Source organism: Rhipicephalus microplus, chromosome 6 (genome assembly GCF_043290135.1).
Source record: "Rhipicephalus microplus isolate Deutch F79 chromosome 6, USDA_Rmic, whole genome shotgun sequence".
Classification (NCBI taxonomy): domain Eukaryota; kingdom Metazoa; phylum Arthropoda; class Arachnida; order Ixodida; family Ixodidae; genus Rhipicephalus; species Rhipicephalus microplus.
Genome location: NC_134705.1, coordinates 36,100,499 through 36,120,015, shown reverse-complemented (window position 1 = coordinate 36,120,015; position 19,517 = coordinate 36,100,499). Strand labels below are relative to the sequence as shown.

The 19,517-nt window shown below is 46.4% G+C and overlaps 1 protein-coding gene across 1 annotated transcript in view; it reads left to right on the top strand.

Moving 5' to 3' along the window:
• Positions 1–1,298: 1,298 nt before the first annotated feature.
• Positions 1,299–19,517, top strand: part of LOC119168136 (uncharacterized) — a 28,760-nt gene continuing 10,541 nt past the window's right edge. The window contains exons 1-2 of the mRNA XM_037419543.2: positions 1,299–1,384; positions 1,528–1,753. Coding sequence (XP_037275440.1) covers positions 1,535–1,753 — 219 coding nt within the window. The 5' untranslated portion in view covers positions 1,299–1,384; positions 1,528–1,534. The remainder of the gene's footprint in view (positions 1,385–1,527; positions 1,754–19,517) is intronic.

The following is a 19,517-nucleotide window of genomic DNA, read 5'->3' as shown; positions in this document are numbered from 1 at the left end:
AGGCCACGTCTCCCACACGTAGCGTCACACGCTACGTGTGTGATATATATGTATATATACGTATATATATATATGTATATATATCACAAACTCTCTGGAGTTTGTGACTCACTTTTCTTTTTTCCCTCATAATGGCATTCACCGAGTTGCACAACTGCAGGATCCCTTCATTGTAGGTTCTGCAATTCTCTCCTATGACTTGAGCCGTTTGCGACATTGCCTGCTAGCCAACGTGCTAGCAAATACTTGACAAAGACTATAACGAAACTAGCTGGTCTCGCAAATGGTGCCATGAGATCTGCTTGACTGAGCTACACCTAGGCATCTTTCAAATAAACGCGTTCGGTCATCACAATTGTGGTTTAAGTTACTGGGTAAGCTAGCTGTTACAAAGCGACACCCTAGAGGCACCGTCCTAGGGTAGCAATGGCGGCACAGCAACAATAAAAGCTTTGCCATAGCCGTCAATTCAATATATATATATATATATATATATATATATATATATATATATATATATATATAGCTGTGAGCAGGAAACGAACCCACGACCTTCGAATAACGCGTTCGATGCTCAGGTAATTACAGCTGGTAATTTTTTTATCCACTTTTCTTTCTACTTTCTTCTTATTTACATTCCATTGGTTCTAATTACTTCCCCTGTACATTCCTTGGCATTACTGTCTGTTATATCTCAATAATATATATTATATATATATATATATATATATATATATATATATATATTTATTTATATATATGGACCTTGCTTAGTGAAACACGGTTAATTTTTCACATGTGTGAAGAGCTTGCTCCATGCCAAGAATGCTGTCTAGCGTTGAAAGGACATACGTTTTCAGCCCACGTGCTGTCTTAGTGTGTGCCTTGTTACAGCTTTACCATTTCCCTGATGGCTGAAGGTTACTGTTTTGAAAGTGCTTTTTAAATGTGTCTATCAACATCATTGCATTAAATTGTATAGCGCACTTTAGCAGAGTATGTAAAAACGTATGGTAATGATATGATCAACAAAAATCTTTACATTCATTTGCGGGCGCGTTTTTCGAACCACAGCTTTTCAAGCATTTTATGTGCCTTCACTGCCGTGGCCGTAAAATATTCAATCTCCTTTGTTACTTTATTGGGTTGCTATTCTTATAACTTGTTGCCCATACGAAGCTACGATACGAGATTTTGTTTGCAAAGAACACTACACACAAAACGTCTTTTGTGATGTCTCTCCTATGACAGCTGGCGTGGCTTGATGGTACAAACAGTTTTATTGAATCATGCGCTGTTCAAGCTTGAGCACAGATGAGCCACGTCAGTCTCAAAGTTGCTCATCCATATAGACTCTTCAGATTGAACCATTCGTCAATAACTGGTGAGTAATTTGTTGTCATCGCTTTACAGTCTTTTTTCCTTATATTGACTCTCTTAAAGTAGTTCTAGTCAGAAATGAGAAACTGAAAACATTGAAGCATTATCCTTAACGTATTCAGCGTATTTGACCTCTTCTTTATGCAGAGAGAAGATGCTCTATTTCGCCTCTCTACTTGTAATTGCATTAACAAACGGAGCATGGGCTACGACAAAGTCGGAGTCAGAACTTCTGGCAGAGAACGGCTGGAAAGAAATTTCACCAAAGGGAATTCCCTTGTTCGAACAACTGGCTGCCAAAGCTGCTTCCAACTTCACCAAACATATAGATTTCTACCAGGTGATGGAGGAGGTTTTACACGTTAGCAAAAAGGTAGGTTTTTATGGGCGGTATTGTCTAAACTAGAAATAAAAATTCCCATCGTGAAGAGAAACATGGTGAAGACTTCATGACTAGGGAAGCCAGTTAGCCTTTTTCTTTACATTTTTATGCCAACAGGGAATGCTTTGTTTGTCTAATTGGTTAATTCAAAGTCATTAATTATTGCTGTGCCTTGTTTGTCGAGACATAAATGAATGTTTCAGGCATATGTAAAATGCGCGAGTTGCTGGTTATTAAAGTGACCTTAGCCTCTCAAGGCACAGTGCCCCGGCACTAAAACTGCGCACCCGCAGGCTCTTGATGCCGCTGTTCGTGGTACCACTTTGAAGCACTGAGAATGCCGAGTCGATGCGATTAGATGCGACTTTATCGGGATTTTCGTGTTCCAGTGAATATTGGCAGTTCTTGAGAGGTGACGATGGCTGGCACAAGGTCCGCGTTGTAATTACTCAGCAGTAAGTGCTCTACGTATCGGCTAAAACATCAGCTTGAACTCGTAGACGGTGGTATTGATCAACAGCAAAACCTGAAGTGTTTAAAAGTAATTTGAAAATCATTTTCTTTTACGCAGCTGGAAATATTACGAAACTGCAGTCACGTAGTTTAGTTTTGTGGCCAGAAAAGATGCCAGTTGAAAGGTTAGCAATCAGATAAATGCCGTTATTGTCACGGTGCCCGAGAAACAGTGCAGCAGGCTGAACAGGTGAAAGCACGCCTTATCTGCAAGGGCTACTGAGGGTACAAGGAAGGTGAAGAAACAGAATGGCGCTACACGGAGATGGCCTGCCACGGAGTGTGTGTCTATGCGATCTTTTTGACGTTCCTAGTCTACACGCCTCTCCACGCACGCACTTATGGAGCGCGGCACTGCACACGCTTTGGGCAGGGTATTCGGCAACCACTCTTTGGCCAAATCTATCTTGCGTTTCAACAAACTATGTGAAGAATTCGACTGCAACCGGCAAATGTCATTTGGCATTCCCAATATGACATCGAGCAGAATGCGATGTTGCATACCATTGTTGATGATTTCAGTTTTATCATGGGGCAAAAGAAGAATGTACCCCGGAAAACGTAAAATACTCCATCTGGCCACCATTTTCCTGTATAAACTTCTGATCTTGTACCATTGCTTACATGAAGTGCCATAATATTATCAATAAATATCAAGTAAAATAAAACACTCTCAACACAGCTGTTGAAGATGGAGAACGCAGGAACGCCCACCAACAAAAATTTTGAGGTAAAGTTTGCTGTTGGTCAAGCTTCGATGGTGACGACAGGTTGCGGTGTATGGGGTTATCTCACAAGCCTTAAACGCACACAAGGACCTACATTTTCGTCGACGACGCCAGCGCTGACACTGTGAAACCCGATAACAAAGAGTGGTTTCTGTCCATTGTCGTGGGCCATTCGTGAATCACGTACAACTAGTCTAATCAAGCAGACACGCAGTACAGATCGTGTTTGTATAATTGAATGTACGAACAGCCCAACAAACAGGAACAGAGGAAGGTACCCTATTGCAAAAACCCACGCCACTGGGCACCAGCGTTGAGTGCCGTGCCAGATTATGGGCCCAGTATCGCGCTGGTACCAGCACCTCCCAGCACTAGAACTGGGACGCTGGAGCAACAGTGTCCCAGTACCAGTGCCGAGAGGTGCTAGGTACTCTACGCTTAATCTCATCACAGGGATAAAATGGAGGGGGGGATGCCCATGCATTCACCTGCACCCACACGTGTGGCAGTGCGAAGAGATTCGCGTACGTGCTGGTCTTGAAGGTTCCGGAGTGTTCTTGTAGCCGTACATAAAGACAATGCCCTGTTTGCCCAATATAAACCCTTCCGCATGTTGAAGAAATTCTGTACACCACCCCTAGTACACATAGAGAAGCGTCCCTTTGTTTTACATCGCATTTATTTTGGCTAGAGCTCTTTTTATCATGCTTTTTGTTCACCATAGGGCACAATTTTTCTAATTTGGGTATTGCTGAGAATAAAAGCTGTATATCGTAATGCCACGTTCCGATTCCTAAGTTTTCTTATCGTCCCAATACACTACACGATTCTCAGCTCAAACCGTGCCTGCAGTTTTCGAGAAGCTTCTGGACTGTAGTAGATCATTTCGATAAGATCACGCCCACTCTGCGAACGGTACAGATTATTCTGGAACCTACGCCACCGCCAGCGATAACACTAGAACATTCGACGGCAAGAGTATAAATGCCGACGCGCTTCGTCGCTTGTGAGTAGTCGATCGACGGCAGACGCTGCGTTCGCCGCTATCAGTCCAAGACTGCTAATGTAATCAGACTTTCCGTTTACCGGACACAGGTTTTGATTTGATTGATTTGTGGAGTTTAACGTCCCAAAACTACCATATGATTATGAGAGACGCCGTATTGGAGGGCTCCGGAAATTTTGACCACCTGGGGTTCTTTAACGTGCACGGAAATCTGAGCACACGGGCCTACGACATTTCCGCCTCCATCGGAAATGCAGCCGCCGCAGCCGAGATTTGAACCCGCGACCTGCGGGTCAGCAGCCGAGTACCTTAGCCACTAGACCACCGCGGCGGGGCCCGGACACAGGTTCGCCCAAATAAACAGTTAAATTCGAACACAAAGTCCCTGTCTTCGGCCACGTCACGACCCCGTGACATCTGGTGGAGGTGCTGCTTCTTTGATGTTTCGGGCGCCCCCTTCAAGCCGCGACCACAGCCCAAGCAGCAAAGAAAACACGGACGCTAACCCTGAACAGCGAACAGGCCGCAGGCAGAGGGGACTACAACCAGAGTACGGGCCCCTTTCTGAAGCAGCCAGGCGGACCCGGATCCCGACATCAACTACTGCAACAATGACCACACCCGTGCAGCCTGCACTACTCCTGCCCCGGCAACCCAAAGAACCGCCAACTTTCCGCGGTTCACCACTGGAAGACCCGGAAAGCTGGATCGAAAGGTTCGACCGCGTCGCCGCCTTCAATGACTGGACAAACGATGACAAGCTCCGGCATGTGTATTTCGCCTTAGAAGAGGCTGCTCGGACCTGGTTCGAGAGTCAAGAGCGAAGTCTTACAACGTGGGACGTCTTTCGCGCCAGGTTCCTCACCACTTTCGCAAGTGTGGTGCGCAAGGAGAAGGCCGCAGCTCTTCTCGAAACCCGCATGCAGATGCCAAACGAAAACGTGGCGCTATTCACGGAAGTTATGATGAAACATTTCCGCCACGCTGACTCTGACATGTCCGAGGAGAAGAAGGTCCGTCTGCTCATGCGAGGAGTAAAGCAGGAACTCTTCGCCAGGCTAATCGGAAACCCGCCAAAGACGGTCGCTGAATTCATTTCAGAAACATCTACGATAGAGAAGACGCTTGAGATGCGCACGCGGCAATATAACCGTAGCTTCTCGCCTACAAGCTACGCCGGCATTCAAGCGCTAGGAACCACTGACTTGCGTGAGACGATCCGAGCGATCGTGCAAGAAGAGCTGCGAAAATTATTTCCTTCAGCGCAGCTTGACGTGGAATCCATCGCGGACATCGTACGCCAAGAAATCCAGCAATCGCTGGTAGTTCCTCAGCCTCAAGAGCCTCAGCTGCAAGTCATGAGCTATGCTGCTGCAGCCCGCCGCCACGCCCCTCCTCCATGCGCACGCCAAAACGCTGCCCCATCACACATCCGTCACCAGACGCCACCGCCACCACCACCCCCACCGACGTCCTACCGTTCGCCAGCGGCGCAGCGCAGTGCGCCGAGGAAGACTGACGTCTGGCGCACCTCTGAACACCACCCTCTCTGCTACCACTGCGGCAAGGCTGGACACACATACCGCCATTGCCAGCACCGACAGATTGGACTGCGTGGCTTCGTCGTCAATGCACCGTGTCCCCAGCCAGGAGAGAGGCCACGTGACATCGCCGACTACCTGACAGGAACTCAGTGGACACCTCGAAGCCCTTCCCGTTCGCCGTCGCCCAGTCGCCGCACGTCACCGCACCACCGGCAGCACTCTGGCCCAACGCGGGGCCGGTCTCTTAGCCCATATCCGGGAAACTAAGGGCAGCAACCGATGGAGGTGCGGTTGCTGTGCGACGAACTACCGAAGATCCTCCGACGACGACGACGCCATGACGGAGCTTTCCGAACACAACGCCAACCAGGCAAAGCACTGACGGCGAAACCTCACCTACCGAAGGTGACCTGATGACGACACATGGAAGCAGCGGAACAAGCGGAAGCAGCCCTGACCCGACGCCACGCCCTAACTGTAATGCGAAACGGTGAACTAGCGACGTCGACGTTCTTATCGACGGCCACAGTGTGATCACTCTCGTCGATACTGGAGCTGACTACTCCGTCATCAGTGGGTCGTTCGCCGCGAAGTCAAAAAAAGTTAGGACAGCTTGGGAAGGCCTTAAAATCCGCACAGCCCGAGGTCATCTCGTAACGCCAGCAGGAATCTGCATAGCGAGAGTCACCATTAACGGCCGTATTTTTCCTACAGACTTCGTAGTCCTACAGCATTGCTCGAGAGATGTCATTCTTGGCATGAACTTCTTGTGCCGCCATGGGGCTGTCATCAACCTAAAAACAGGGTTCATAACGTTATCCACAGAAGAAGCTCTACCACCGCGCACGCCTTCAGGAAACCATGCCTTGAACGTGCTGGAAGAAGTCACTATTTCGCCTCGCTCAAGCGTCATTATTTCAGTCGACTTGGAAGGCGTCGTTGAAGGCAGTCAGCATGTGTTGGTCACCCCAAATATTTGCGTTGCAAGAGGAATTGCAGAGCTGCGGGGAGGCAAAGCAACGGCGGTGCTCACAAATTTCAGCAATGAGTATAAACATGTGAACAAAGGAACAACGGTCGCATACATGGAAGAAATTGTCGAAGCCACTAGTGCTTTCGCCCTCACTGATTCTGCAGAACCTGCTCAGAGGAACCAAACCCCTCCCATAGCTTTCGATGTCAATCCCAGACTTCCGAACCATAAGCAAGAACAGCTCAAGGCCCTGCTCCTGCAATACGAAGATTGCTTTTCGTCGTCATCAAACATTTGGCAGACCACGATCACGAAACATCGCATCATAACCGAGAAAAATGCCAGACCACTCCGTTAGAAACCGTGCAGGGTTTCGACGCGAGAACGAGAGGCCATGAAGAGACAAGTGGACGAAATGCTGCGGGATGACATTATCCAGCCGTCCAAGAGTCCATAGGCATCCCCCGTAGTGTTAGGGAAGTAAAAGTATGGGACCCTACGTTTCTGCGTCGAGTATCGCCGCCTCAACAAAATCACAAGAGAGGACGTGTATCCTCTCTCACGAATAAACGACGCACTTTATCGTTTCCATAACGCCAAGTGTTTTTCGTCAATGGACCTCAAGACTGCCTATTGGCAAATAGAAGTCGACGAAAGAGACCGAGAGAAGACGGCGTTCAAAACACCGAACGGCCTCATCAAGTTTAAGGTGAAGCCCTTCGGTCTTTGCTCAGCGCCTGCAACTTTTCAACGCGTTATGGATACAGTACTGGCAGGATTGAAGTGGCAGACTTGCCTTGTGTACTTGGACGACGTCGTCGTGTTTTCGTCGAGTTTCGACAAGCATCTTCGCAGCCTTGAAGCTGTACTTCAAGCCATCAAGACGTCCGGACTCACACTGAAGCCAGAAAAGTGCAGATTTGCGTACGAGGAGCTCTTGTTTCTGGGGCACGTTATTAGCAAGTGTGTAGTTCGTCCCAATATACGGAAAACAGCCACCATCTCCGACTTCCCACCACCCACTGACAAGAAGGCGGCGCACGGATTCCTGGGCCTGTGCGCCTATTACAGGCGGTTCGTGAAAGACTTCGCCCGCATCGCCGATCCCCTCACTAACCTTACCAAGGCTGACGTGGAGTTCAAGTGGAAACCACCGTAGTAACACGCTTTCCAGGAGCTTAAACATCGCCTCCAGACGCCTCCGTTACTTGCCCATTTCAACGAATTCGCCGAGACAGAAATACACACTGACGCAAGCAGCGTAGGTCTTGGCACCGTTCTTGTGCAGAGGGCTGACGGACTTGAAAGGGTTCTTAGTTACGCCAGCCGATCGCTATCCAAAGCAGAAGCCAATTATTCCACAACAGAAAAGGGGTGCCTAGCCATCATCTGGGCTGCGTCGAAATTTCGCTCCTACCTCTACGACAGGCCCTTCAAAGTTCTGAGCGACCACCATGCCTTGTGTTGGCTGGCTAACTTGAAGAACCCTTCAGGTCGCCTAGCACGATGGAGCCTGAGACTTCCAAAACTATAACATCACTGTCGTTTACAAGTCGGGCAAAAAAAAAACTCTGACTCCGACTGTCTCTTTCGTACGCCTGTCTACCAACCACCACCAGATGAACCAGATGACGACTAGTTCTTGGGAACGGTAACTGCCGACTACTTCGCTGAACGACAGCGGGTGACCCTGAACTTAAGGCCCTAATAAAATACCTTGAAGGCACGACCGCCGAAGTTCCGAAGGTATTCAGGCACGCGTTTGCGGCGTTCTTCCTCCGATATGGTCTTCTCCAAAAGAAAAAGTTCTCACCACTTCGAGACAAGTGCCTCCTTTTGGTGCCTTCAGCTCTGCGACCAGAACTCCCGCAGGCCCTACACGACGATCCGACGGCAAGGCGCCTCGGTGTTTAAGAGGGGGGCAAAGGTTTTCGGGTTTTCAGAGTGGGGCAACGTCACGTTCCTTTTCTCAAGTTTTCTTATCGCCCCAAACGCTCACGAGGATACAAGAAAGGTACTTTTAGCCACGTCTTACTGCTGACGTCACTCGTTATGTGAGGGCATGCCGGAACTGACAGTGACACAAGACACCGCTGACAGGGCTAGCGGGACTTCTTCAAATAATTGAACCACCTCGCCGACCATACCAGCAGATTGGTATGGACCGACTGGGGCCGTTCCCGACGTCAGCTTTTGAAAACAAGTGGACCGTGGTAGCTACCGACTGCCTCACCCGCTACGCAGAGACAAAAGCCCTGCCCAAAGACAGTGCATCCGAGGTAGCTTAGTTTTTCGTTGAAATTATGCTCCCACGTCGCGGCGCCCCGGAGGTCCTTATCACCGACAGTGGAACGGCATTTACTGCTGACATAGCTCCCGCGATCTTGGCATACAGCCAGACAAACCACCGCTGGACGACAGCGTACCACCCGCAGACCAACGGCCTCACCGAGCGGCTATACAAGACGATCGCGGACATGCTGACAATGTACATCGATGTCGAACATAAGGCGTGGGATGCCATTCTTTCGTACGTGACCTTTGCATACAACACGGTGGTGCAGGAGACGACGCAGTTATCTCTATAAAAATTGGTCTACGGAAGGAGCGCGGCAACGACGCTCGATGCCATGTTACCCAACCTCACCGACGAAGAAAACCTCGATGTTAGTGAGTACCTTCAACGCGCCGAAGAATCCCAACAACTCGCGCGTCTCCGTATCAAGAATCAACCGACGACCGACAGCCGCCGTTACAATCTTCGACGACGCTTCGTGGAATACCAGCCCGGTGAACGTGTTTGGGTGTGGACGCCGATACGCCGACGTGGACTATGTGAGTAGCTTCTGCAACGGTACTTCGGACCGCACAGGGTGGTTCGACGTCTCGGCCTACTCGTTTACGAGGTTGTCCCCGACGGCATCACGAACTCTCAACGACGCGGATCGCGACATGATGTCGTCAATGTCGCGCGCCTCAAGCCATTTCATGCGCGTTAACAATCTGAAACAGTGTTTTTTGTATTATTATTGTATCGTAATTTATTCATTGTACCTTCTTGCATTATTATTGTACCTTCATCTTTAGGTAAAGCATCGGGACGATGCCTTTTTCAGAGGGGGGCAATGCCACGTTCCATTTCCCAAGTTTTGTTATCGTCCGAAAACACTACACGATTCTCAGCGCTAACCGCGCCTGCAGTTTTCGAGAAGCTTTCGAACTACAGTAGATCATTTCAATAAGATCTCGCCCACTCAGCGAACGGTACAGATTATTCTGAAATCTACGCAACCGCCTGCGATAACGCTAGAAAATTCGACGGCAAGAGTATAAATGCCGACGCGCTTCACCGCTTGTGTGTAGTTGATCGACGGCCGACACTCCGTTCGCCGCTATCAGTCCATGACTGCTACTGTACTTGGACTTTCCGTTTACCGGGCACAGGTTCACCCAAATGAGCAGTTAAGCTTCAACACAAAGTCTCCTGTCTTCGGCCACGTCATGACCCCGTGACAGTTATGTGATGCCACAATTTTTAGTCCATGGGCTAACCTACGCTTGTAGCGCATGGTGGAACATTTTTTTGACCTCTCTTGAAGGCCAGTGCGTACGCAAATCTGCGTTCGCACTGCCACACGTGTGGGTGCAAGCCGTTGTTCAACGAAACGACAGTGCTCTTATAACATGGCGATCAGATCACAAGAGAACTTGTGGAAGCATTCTATTTAAAAAAGGGCAGTCTTGCGTTAGTCTAACAATATCTTTACGTGAACAAGAAGAAATCCTAATCAGTATCATGTTTGTTTTAATTGAATTTGTCGCACCTGTACAGTTACCCGTAGCGTAAAATTGTTAATAACGTCGACACGGTCCATCGCTGGCCCTTCTGCGCATGCTTTGGGTGTTTTTATCTTATGTGTTCAGATAATTTGTATATTTCAATAATTTCTTCAGTTTAGAGTCAGCGCTTGTTTGTGCCCCTTCTCTTCATCCTATGATCTTGTGCGCTGTTAGCGCCCATATTGTATTACCAACTAGCCCAACTATCCATCCTCCATCTCCTATCTTCAAATCATGTCATACACCGAAAAATCACATCATATTCGCGAAGTGAACGATGATGAGTGGATCGTAGCGTCCATCCGTCATCCGTCCATTCGTCCGTATGTCCATTCATCTGTACATGCTTCCATGCATTCGATCGTGTTCGAGACTGCAGGCGGCGCACGATTAACACCGACGGGACGCGAGCCAAGGAAGCAGAGCGCCAACGTTTTCAACCCACCTGCTGTTGTGTACCATCCATTCCCCACCAGCGATCCGCCACATACGGCGACTATTCAGGAGACTGATATAGGCACTCATTCGCACACTATGCAGGCCGCGCGTGTGTAAGACCGACGAGAACAAGCCAAAGAAGCCGAGCACAAGCGTCTTCAAGGCGCCCGCCGCTCTGCTCCGTCTAAGCTCCACCCACAATCCGCCACGTACAGCGGCTATCCAGGAGACTGAGAGAGGCACTCGTTCGCGCACTCAGAAAATCGCGCACAGCAGTCAATCGGAGAATGGTGGTACTTCTGAAAATTGTGGCAGAGTAACGCCATTTAGGAAATGAGGCAAGAAATGGTCATGCATTTCTCTTTCTCGTCTTTCCTTCTCTCGGTTACGCGTGGCTACTGACAAGATTAGACTGTAAGGAGCTTTGTCCCTAATAACCCCGGGATCTTTCCGAATTCAAGTACAAAGGTTAATTTACGCATTGTTGGCTGTTATAGTTACTGTGGCCACCGCAGAACGCTACCACAGGCACCGGCGTGCACGCACGATCACACTTGAAGTAAGGAGCGCGTCGAAGAACAAATGAGGTCATTACTCAGGGTTATCTTACCCGTATAACTATAAGCCACAGGCAGCCCTTGCCAGCGTACTTGCCCTTGCGTTTGAAAGAATGATTGATGGGGCGAAACAAATACACCATGCAGCAAACCTCTGTAGCTGCGTTCGTACTTCACAAATGGAAAACATGTGCTGGCAAATTTTTGTACAGAACGTGATTTATATATTCGTGAGGCAAAAAATTCCTTGAGTGAAGTAGGTGGCTGCTTGCAAAAGTGTCGCATGACTTTCATAATGAACACCCAAATTCAAACGTGTGGGGTTCAACAGTCTAGCCTACTTCTAAGCACCGCTGCGTGAATTTACTCTTGCTACCTGCTAGCCGGCATTCAACACTAGACCACAGCCACTGGTAGAATTCGCCCCGCCGCGGTGGCCTAGTGGCTAAGGTACTCGGCTGCTGACCCGCAGGTCGTGGATTTGAATCCCGGCTGCGGCGGCTGCATTTTCAATGGAGGCGGAAATGTTGTAAGCCCGTGTACTCAGATTGCTGCATGCAGTCAAGTGCATGCAGCCTTCGCTTAATTAATCTAAATGCTCGGAGCCTTATGAATAAAGTTAGTGACCTAGAATATATATTAGCATGCTATAATCCACACGTAATCACCGTCACAAAAACGTGGCTGCGACCGGAAATAGCGGATAGCTAAATTGTACCATCCGGCTGCAAAATATTTAGGAAAGACCGCGATACACGAGGTGGTAGTGTGGCGATCCTACTTGCAGAAGATGTTGAAGCAATTGTTATGGAAGGAATACCCCACCATGAAAATGTATGGGTAGAAATAAAATTACGCAAAACTTCCCTTGTTTTGGGTGCCGTTTACAGGACTCCAGGCGCCCCTAGTTCATACCTAGAAAGTGTGCAGCAATACCTTGATGGTATTGCTACCCGGAATCGTAGAATGGTTATTGCGGGAGATTTCAATCTTCCTGGTAAAAATTGGAGCACATTCTCAACTAAATCTAAGGAAGCAATAGACTGCCAACGGCTTTTAGACATGGCTTTCAGCCATGACCTCACGAAGGTTGTCCCTGACAGTACACGTGAAACAGGGTATCCGCATTTCATACTGGATCTAGTTTTTATTGACGGGCGAATCAACACATACAACGTTGCAATTGAACATGGATTGTTGGACCACAAACTTGTTTCAGTTGATATAAGCATTGATGGTGCCTTTCCATGCAAAAAAGAAAGCTTCAGGCATGTGCGCAACTTCAACAAGGCTGATGATACAAGCATAATTGATTACTTGTCGTTTTCTTTGGATGCGTTCAGTGAGGAAAGTGACGTCAATGAGATGTGGATAAGGTTTAAAGAATTTGTCACGCTATGTATCAACAAATTTGTGCCCTTGCAAAAAATGAAACAAAATAAACAGAATCCTTGGATGAATAGGAAGATAATACATTTGAAGCGCGCCATTAACCGCCAGAGGCAAAAAGTAAACAAAGATCAGTACAAGATACGCAATTTATCAAGGCTTCTGCGTGGTGAACTGAAAGAATCAAAAACAAAGTATTACGAAAAAATATTGCCGACATTTATGAAATCTTCCCCCCATCGTTTTTGGCCTCACTTGTCTCAGAAGGAACACCACTCAAGACGCGTGCATTCTCTTGTTGTCAATGATGAATTGGTGACAGACTGCTCTTCCATCGCTTACCTATACAACAGATTTTTCCAGTCAGTGTTTACTGCTTGTCGTGATAATGGTGATGCATCCACGCCACCTCCTTCTCAGTTGTCAGTTATGCCTGACGTTCAGATCACTTATGAAGGCATCGTATCATTATTACTGAACATGAACGTGAAAAAGTCGATCGGACCAGATGGCATACCAAATGATTTACTGCGAAAGTATGCGGAATGGGTTGCGCACTATTTATACATAATATATCATGCCTCAATAGAGCAAAAGCGTGTCCTAGACGACTGGCTTGTGGCGAAGGTCGTGCCAACGCATAAGGGTGGAGACCAACAAAAGGTGGAAAATTACCGTCCAATTTCCCTCACCTGTGTATGCTGAAAGCTTTTAAAGCATATTATATCCAAAGCTATGTACACGTATCTTGAGGGCGCAAAAACATTTTTTCCTAATCAGCATGGCTTTCGGCAGAATTTATCCACTGTAACCCAATTAATAGAAACAGTCGATGATTTCACGCGTGCCTTAAATAATCGTGTTCAGATTGACGCAATATGTCTCGACTTCTCCAAAGCCTTTGACAAGGTTCCCCACAGGGAGCTAATTATTAAGTTAGCACAACTAGGCATAAATTATAACATAATACAGTGGATAAGTGCGTACCTGACAGGCAGAACACAATATGTAGAAATAAACGGCTTCAAATCTGAGTTATTAAGCGTTACCTCAGGGGTACCGCAAGGTTCAGTTTTAGGACCGATATTATTCTTAACTTACATAAATGACATTTCACGCGGCATAGATAGAAGTACTACAGTGCGACTTTTTGCAGACGACTGCCTAATTTATAAAGAAATACACAGTGAAGCTGACCAAAAAACGTTTAATGATATTCTTCATGCTGTCAGTAATTGGTGCATTGAATCTAAAATGGAAATAAATCAAACTAAAACACTTTCTTTGCGCGTAACAAACAAAAGTAAGCGTGTCTTCTATTCCAATTACACTCTATGTTCTACCCGCCTGTCCACCGTCAATGAAATAAAATATTTAGGTGTAACAATAGCCAGTAATCTAAATTGGAGGACCCACTTGGAAAACATTTATTTGTGCGGTGGCGGAGAGAAAAATATAGTACTTGCGAAGAAAATTAAGACTTGCTACGACTCCCGTTAAGCTAGCAGCATATCTTACGTATATTCGGCTAACAATGGAATATGCCAGCATTGTGTGGGATTCCTCGGAAATTAGCCTTATTAATATGCTAGAAAGAGTACAAAGGCGAGCTGCCAGGTTAATTCTTTCAAAGTACTCCTCGACTGAGTCAGTAACAGAAATGCTACGCTCTCTTCAACTGCCCACTTTAGCTGAACGACGGCAATTGGCAAGGATGAAGTTCTTGTTTTTATTGTCAAAAAATAAATTAAACATAAACACAACAAAATACTTAACGCCACGCTGCGGAAGAAACCTGAGAAATGTCAATGATTACACATACGAAGTGCCACAACAGCGTGTCAATGTATATGCGAATTCATTTTTTCCAAAAACAATTCGTCAGTGGAATGCTTTGCCGTTACCACTAGTTCATTGTGATTCATTAGAAGAATTTGAGGAAGGGCTCAAAGATATTTTTCTGTAAGCATGGTCTACTATGTTAATTTATTACAATTTATTTTTATGCTTACTACGACTGCACTGTTTTTCCTTCAGCCTCAAAGCCGGTGTTTCCTATGTATGTCAAGTAACAATTCCAAGTTCAAGTGTTGCTGTTTGAATTGCTGTATGATTTGAATGTATTGATGTTTGACATTCTTAGTATGTCCCACCCCTGTAACAGCCGAAAGGCTAACAGTATTTGGAAAATGAAATATACACACCAATTTTGGTGTACGTGAAGCTAAGGATTGTCCCTCAGCGTGAACACGGGGTGCCACCGACAACCTGACTCCCTCCCATGATTTAGGCCACTGCAGGTTTGTCTGTCTCATATTTCTTCTGGTCTGAAGAAGGCCCTCATTATTGAACATAGGACCTCCAGCGGATACGCAGCTCTACAACACAACGCGTTCAAGTTTTTGAGCTATCTTTCCGCTTCTGAGATGTACAAGTTGGTTTACTTGACTCACGATCGATGCTGCCCGGAAACAACTTTCAGCGAGTAAAATCTGAAGGAAAAATATGTGGTTTGCGGAAGGCGCGAAGACCCTGCATACCTGACTGTATGAAGTTGAAAATATGCTCAGGACTTCACTAATGTGCGAAATGCGAAGTCCCGAGCAGGACGGCCTTTTTTTGCTTTCTTCCTTATGCCTTCCCTTTCTTTCTCACATTCTACAATCTTGCTATTCTATTTGTGCCATTTAACTTCTACTGCCGTCTTTTCTATATAACTTTTTTTCTTTCTCGCTTTTTCCATATTCCTCTTCTTTCTCTCTCTCTCCTCATCTCTCTATTTCTGTTTTCATTTCTCACTGTCTTCCCATTTCTTTTTCCTCTCTTTCTGACATTTATTCCTTTGTGAAGTCTCTATCTCTTTCGTTCTACTCATTTCTTTATCTGTGCCTCTGTCTCTGTTGTTCCCTCACTCATCAGTCATTGCATTCCATGCCACACCAACAGCAGACGTGTTCTAGTAGGCATGTTAAAGGTTAGCTAGGGGGCGAGAAGGAAGAAACTACGAAAATGCCAATTCCGATTTTCTTGTGAACATTGGTTTCTCTTCACTTTGCATGCACTAAGAGTCCTGAATAGGCAGCTTCGCGGTTTTAAAAATCCACGCATTTCACAGACTGAATAACGACGAGTCGGCGAAAGCATTGGGAATGTTCTTACCGTAAATCCCACGCGAGACTGCCCACTCACGCATGTCAATGAGTGACAATGCGTTTATACAGTATATACTGTGTGCTTTTGTCATTGAACCACCGCTTCCTCCTTCTTCAACTCCGGGGTAGCAGCTTGTTGTCAGCTTTGTCGTTTTGCCGCTATTTCTCGAGCTTTGGTCTATGGGGTAGCTTGCTGCCTACTTGTACGTTGAGCCTCCGAATGCCACGCTTTCACCAGAGAATTAGCAGCCTGCTGTTGGTCTTGCCAGTTTGCCTTTCGCCTGTGAAAGTGCTTTTAGATGCGAAGCAGGTTATATTTGAGCTCAATCTGGCGTGTGGCGTGATAACCCTTACCATGCATATGCTTCCGCTCCCCTACTAACCTACGCCTCCCCTTCTCACCTAGCCACACCGACGCAAGTAGAGTCTGCTAACTCCACTTTATTCCCTAAAAAGACCCCTTATGCGGGTACTAGATAAGGGGTCGTGTTTTTATTAGCTTCAGCAAACATGAATCACTTGAAGGTAGCAGAGATGGCGTGAGAAAGGCCGTTTCAACCTTTCGCCGCCTCATACGAAAAAGAAGACTTGTAATTCAGTAGTTCGGGTACGTGGTACTGCGATTGAAGCGGATGACCAGTGCGATAAAATATGTATGAAGGAGCGTGATGTACGGTAGGGGATTCAGTGAACTGAAATAAAAATTATGAAGAAGAGAGAGGGCGGCAAACTTTCGGCGGGGAGAAAGGGTTTTCAAACCAGATTCCGCTTTCAGAATTGAGATGCTGGTATCTTGTGAATATCCAGAATGAATGAACCTGGTAGCACTGTTTTGAAGCAAAGCGAGTTCATTTATGGCGTACGTTTGTTGGTGGTTCTATTTAGCTTGTGTATACTCTAGCTTCAACCTAAAAATTATTCATGTACGAGCATTTTGACTTGAGATGGAGAAGGTGTAAGTTACGTCTAAGAAACTGAAGTGACTTATTGGCAGCTGAAATGATATTAGTAGTGTGATGACGCCATGACAATTCATGAGCCAAAGTGACACCGCGGAATTCGAATGATTGAATTGATTGTACGGGAACATCAGTGATGGATGGTGTTTTAAAAAATCACAGTGGCGAGAAAAATTAACAAGTTCACATGTATTAAAATCTAGGCTCTTTAGTGAGTGATTACACTAAGTTTGTATAATAATAGGTTCATGATGAACGAGTGTGCGGTCCTGAGTTTTGGTTTGGTTACTGATTGATATTATGCAGTCATCTGAAAACTACAAAAGTTACACGGTACATGCAATGGTATATTGTTAATATACCTTAGAAAGCGCACAGGCTACAGGACAGACGCTTGTGGGACACCTTAAATTACAGGTAGTCGGTTAGAAACATGATCATTATTAAACACGAATTGGAAGTGATCAGTGAGGAAAGATTTTATTCCAGAAAAAAAACATTAAGGCCATGATGCAACAATGAGTATTTAAGAAATAGGCACTTATGAGTAACAGTATCAAATGCTTTAGCGAAATCTAGGAAACAAGCATCAGTCTGAATCTTGCCAACTGATTAGAATGTAAGCCAGGAAAAAAAATGGTCAGTGGCAATTCACAATAATAACTTTTTTCGAAATTGTCTTCAGAAAGGTAGAAAAAACCTATCAAGTCCAAAAAATCGATGATACGAGAGTTAATGACATGTTCCTGATTTTGCAAGAGACACTTGGTAAAGATATGGAACGGTAATTGAGAGGATAGTCTCTGTAATCTGATTTGATGATTGGAACGACCTTTCCAACTCTTCAGTGTGGTGGTAGAATGCTGGATAATAATGACTGGAAAAAACGCAATATTAGGCAAGCCGGACATACAATTTTGATATTTATGAGGAGTTTTAAGTTATTATCAATCATACCTGCAGAAGAATAAAGCTTAGTATTTTTTGTGATCGAAGGATTCCTTCCAAAGTAAATGTAATTGAGGACACAGACTCAGTGCTGCTAGCAGGGGGAGGAAAGTATTGAACTGAAATTTTGTAAGTAAAAACAGAGCACCTACGCTCGCTGCCCCCTCTCGTCTGGGCATTCTTCCCCGCGATAATCGCACCACCATTCCGCATGCACGTTCTCTTTCCTCTCTCTCCCCTCCTATGCTCCCCCTCTCTCATCCCGAAACGCCAATGCAGGTAGTGTCTGCTGGTGAGCTACATGACTGAAAACAACGGAGTGCTCGCGCTGCACAGCTGTGCATTGGCCACTCCACATATATAGGCACTGGATCCTGACCTCCAAATTTGTGTCATTGGGAAGTTTCTTATGTGCGTTGTTGAACAATAATAATTCACAGCATGCGCATTAACTGGAAGCGTACTGTAGGTCGATGTGCCCATTCGGAATCTTCTGTCTCTGACTGCCCATTACCAGCAATGGGCATCAGTTTATCTTTGCGTGTTTTGCGCCTCCCCAGGTGTCTTTTCTGCGCAACGTCCCCATGAAAGCCAACATCAACGTCACCGCCAGTGTAAGCGTTAGTGCCCGCTGCTTCGCATCTACACATGGTTCGCTTTTGTTATCATCGCCATGACGTATAGAAGGTGCCCCACATGTGCTGTGCCGTGATGGTAAAAAGCATGTTTGGTCAGCATCACACTTATTGTTCATCGTCTAGATTGTCACTTTCTTGTCGAATGATGTTCAAACTGCATGTGGTCTGCCTTGATGGCAACGTCATTGTCACGGCGTATTTTGGGTACGTTGCATGTGCTCTGCGGGACAACGCGCATTTAACAAGTTTGGAGATCAAGGCGCTTCGCCCCTAACAAACTCACGGGGTTCCTTATCCATTCATCTAGGACGAATCGATCTGTTCTTTCCATTCTTCTCTCTCGATGAACTGTTCCTCTTGCGCCACCCTTGGAAGCTTCCTGTAGCTAACTAGATTTCACAATGCCTCCATGATTGGTGTACCTTTCTTGCAGACAGCGGTAGTTTCGTGTGATTGTGTTATCACGTGACGTGTCAGTATTGAACGAGTGGTGTCTTGGTGACGTCACTAAGTTTGGCAATTTGTAGTTTCACAGTGGCATCATATAGTGGCGACATCATGGGCTTCGTTAGTTGCGAAGCAGATTAGGGTGTGTGTGTTTTCGATCCCTTTCTTGGCGTCCACACCCCCACTGCTCATGCGTCTCCCGTCCCCTCTCTCCCTAGAATCTCGAGGCGCCGTGGTAACTCGAAGCTGAATCGAAACGAAAACGTCTAGCAGCAGATCCCCAAGCGGCGAGACAACGTGTGGCGGCGGCGAAGGCAATAGAGCACTTCAATCAACTGCTGCGACCGGGGACCAATGGCGTGAACGCGTGGTTCAAGCGAGATTTCCACTACTGGAGTTTCGGCTACAGCTTTATTCTATGCGACCGGCTTTGGTTTGATAACAAGCTGACCAAAGTCGGCAACATCCAGAACAAACAACATGAAAACGCAGTTGCCGGCGTGCAGGGACAAGAGTTCGGACAGGCGAGTAACAACGACAACAACCTAGGTAACATTATGGTATGCTACACTTGCAGGGTGCGTTAACGTAAAGAAAGGTGCTTATGATGAGCTTGACCAACG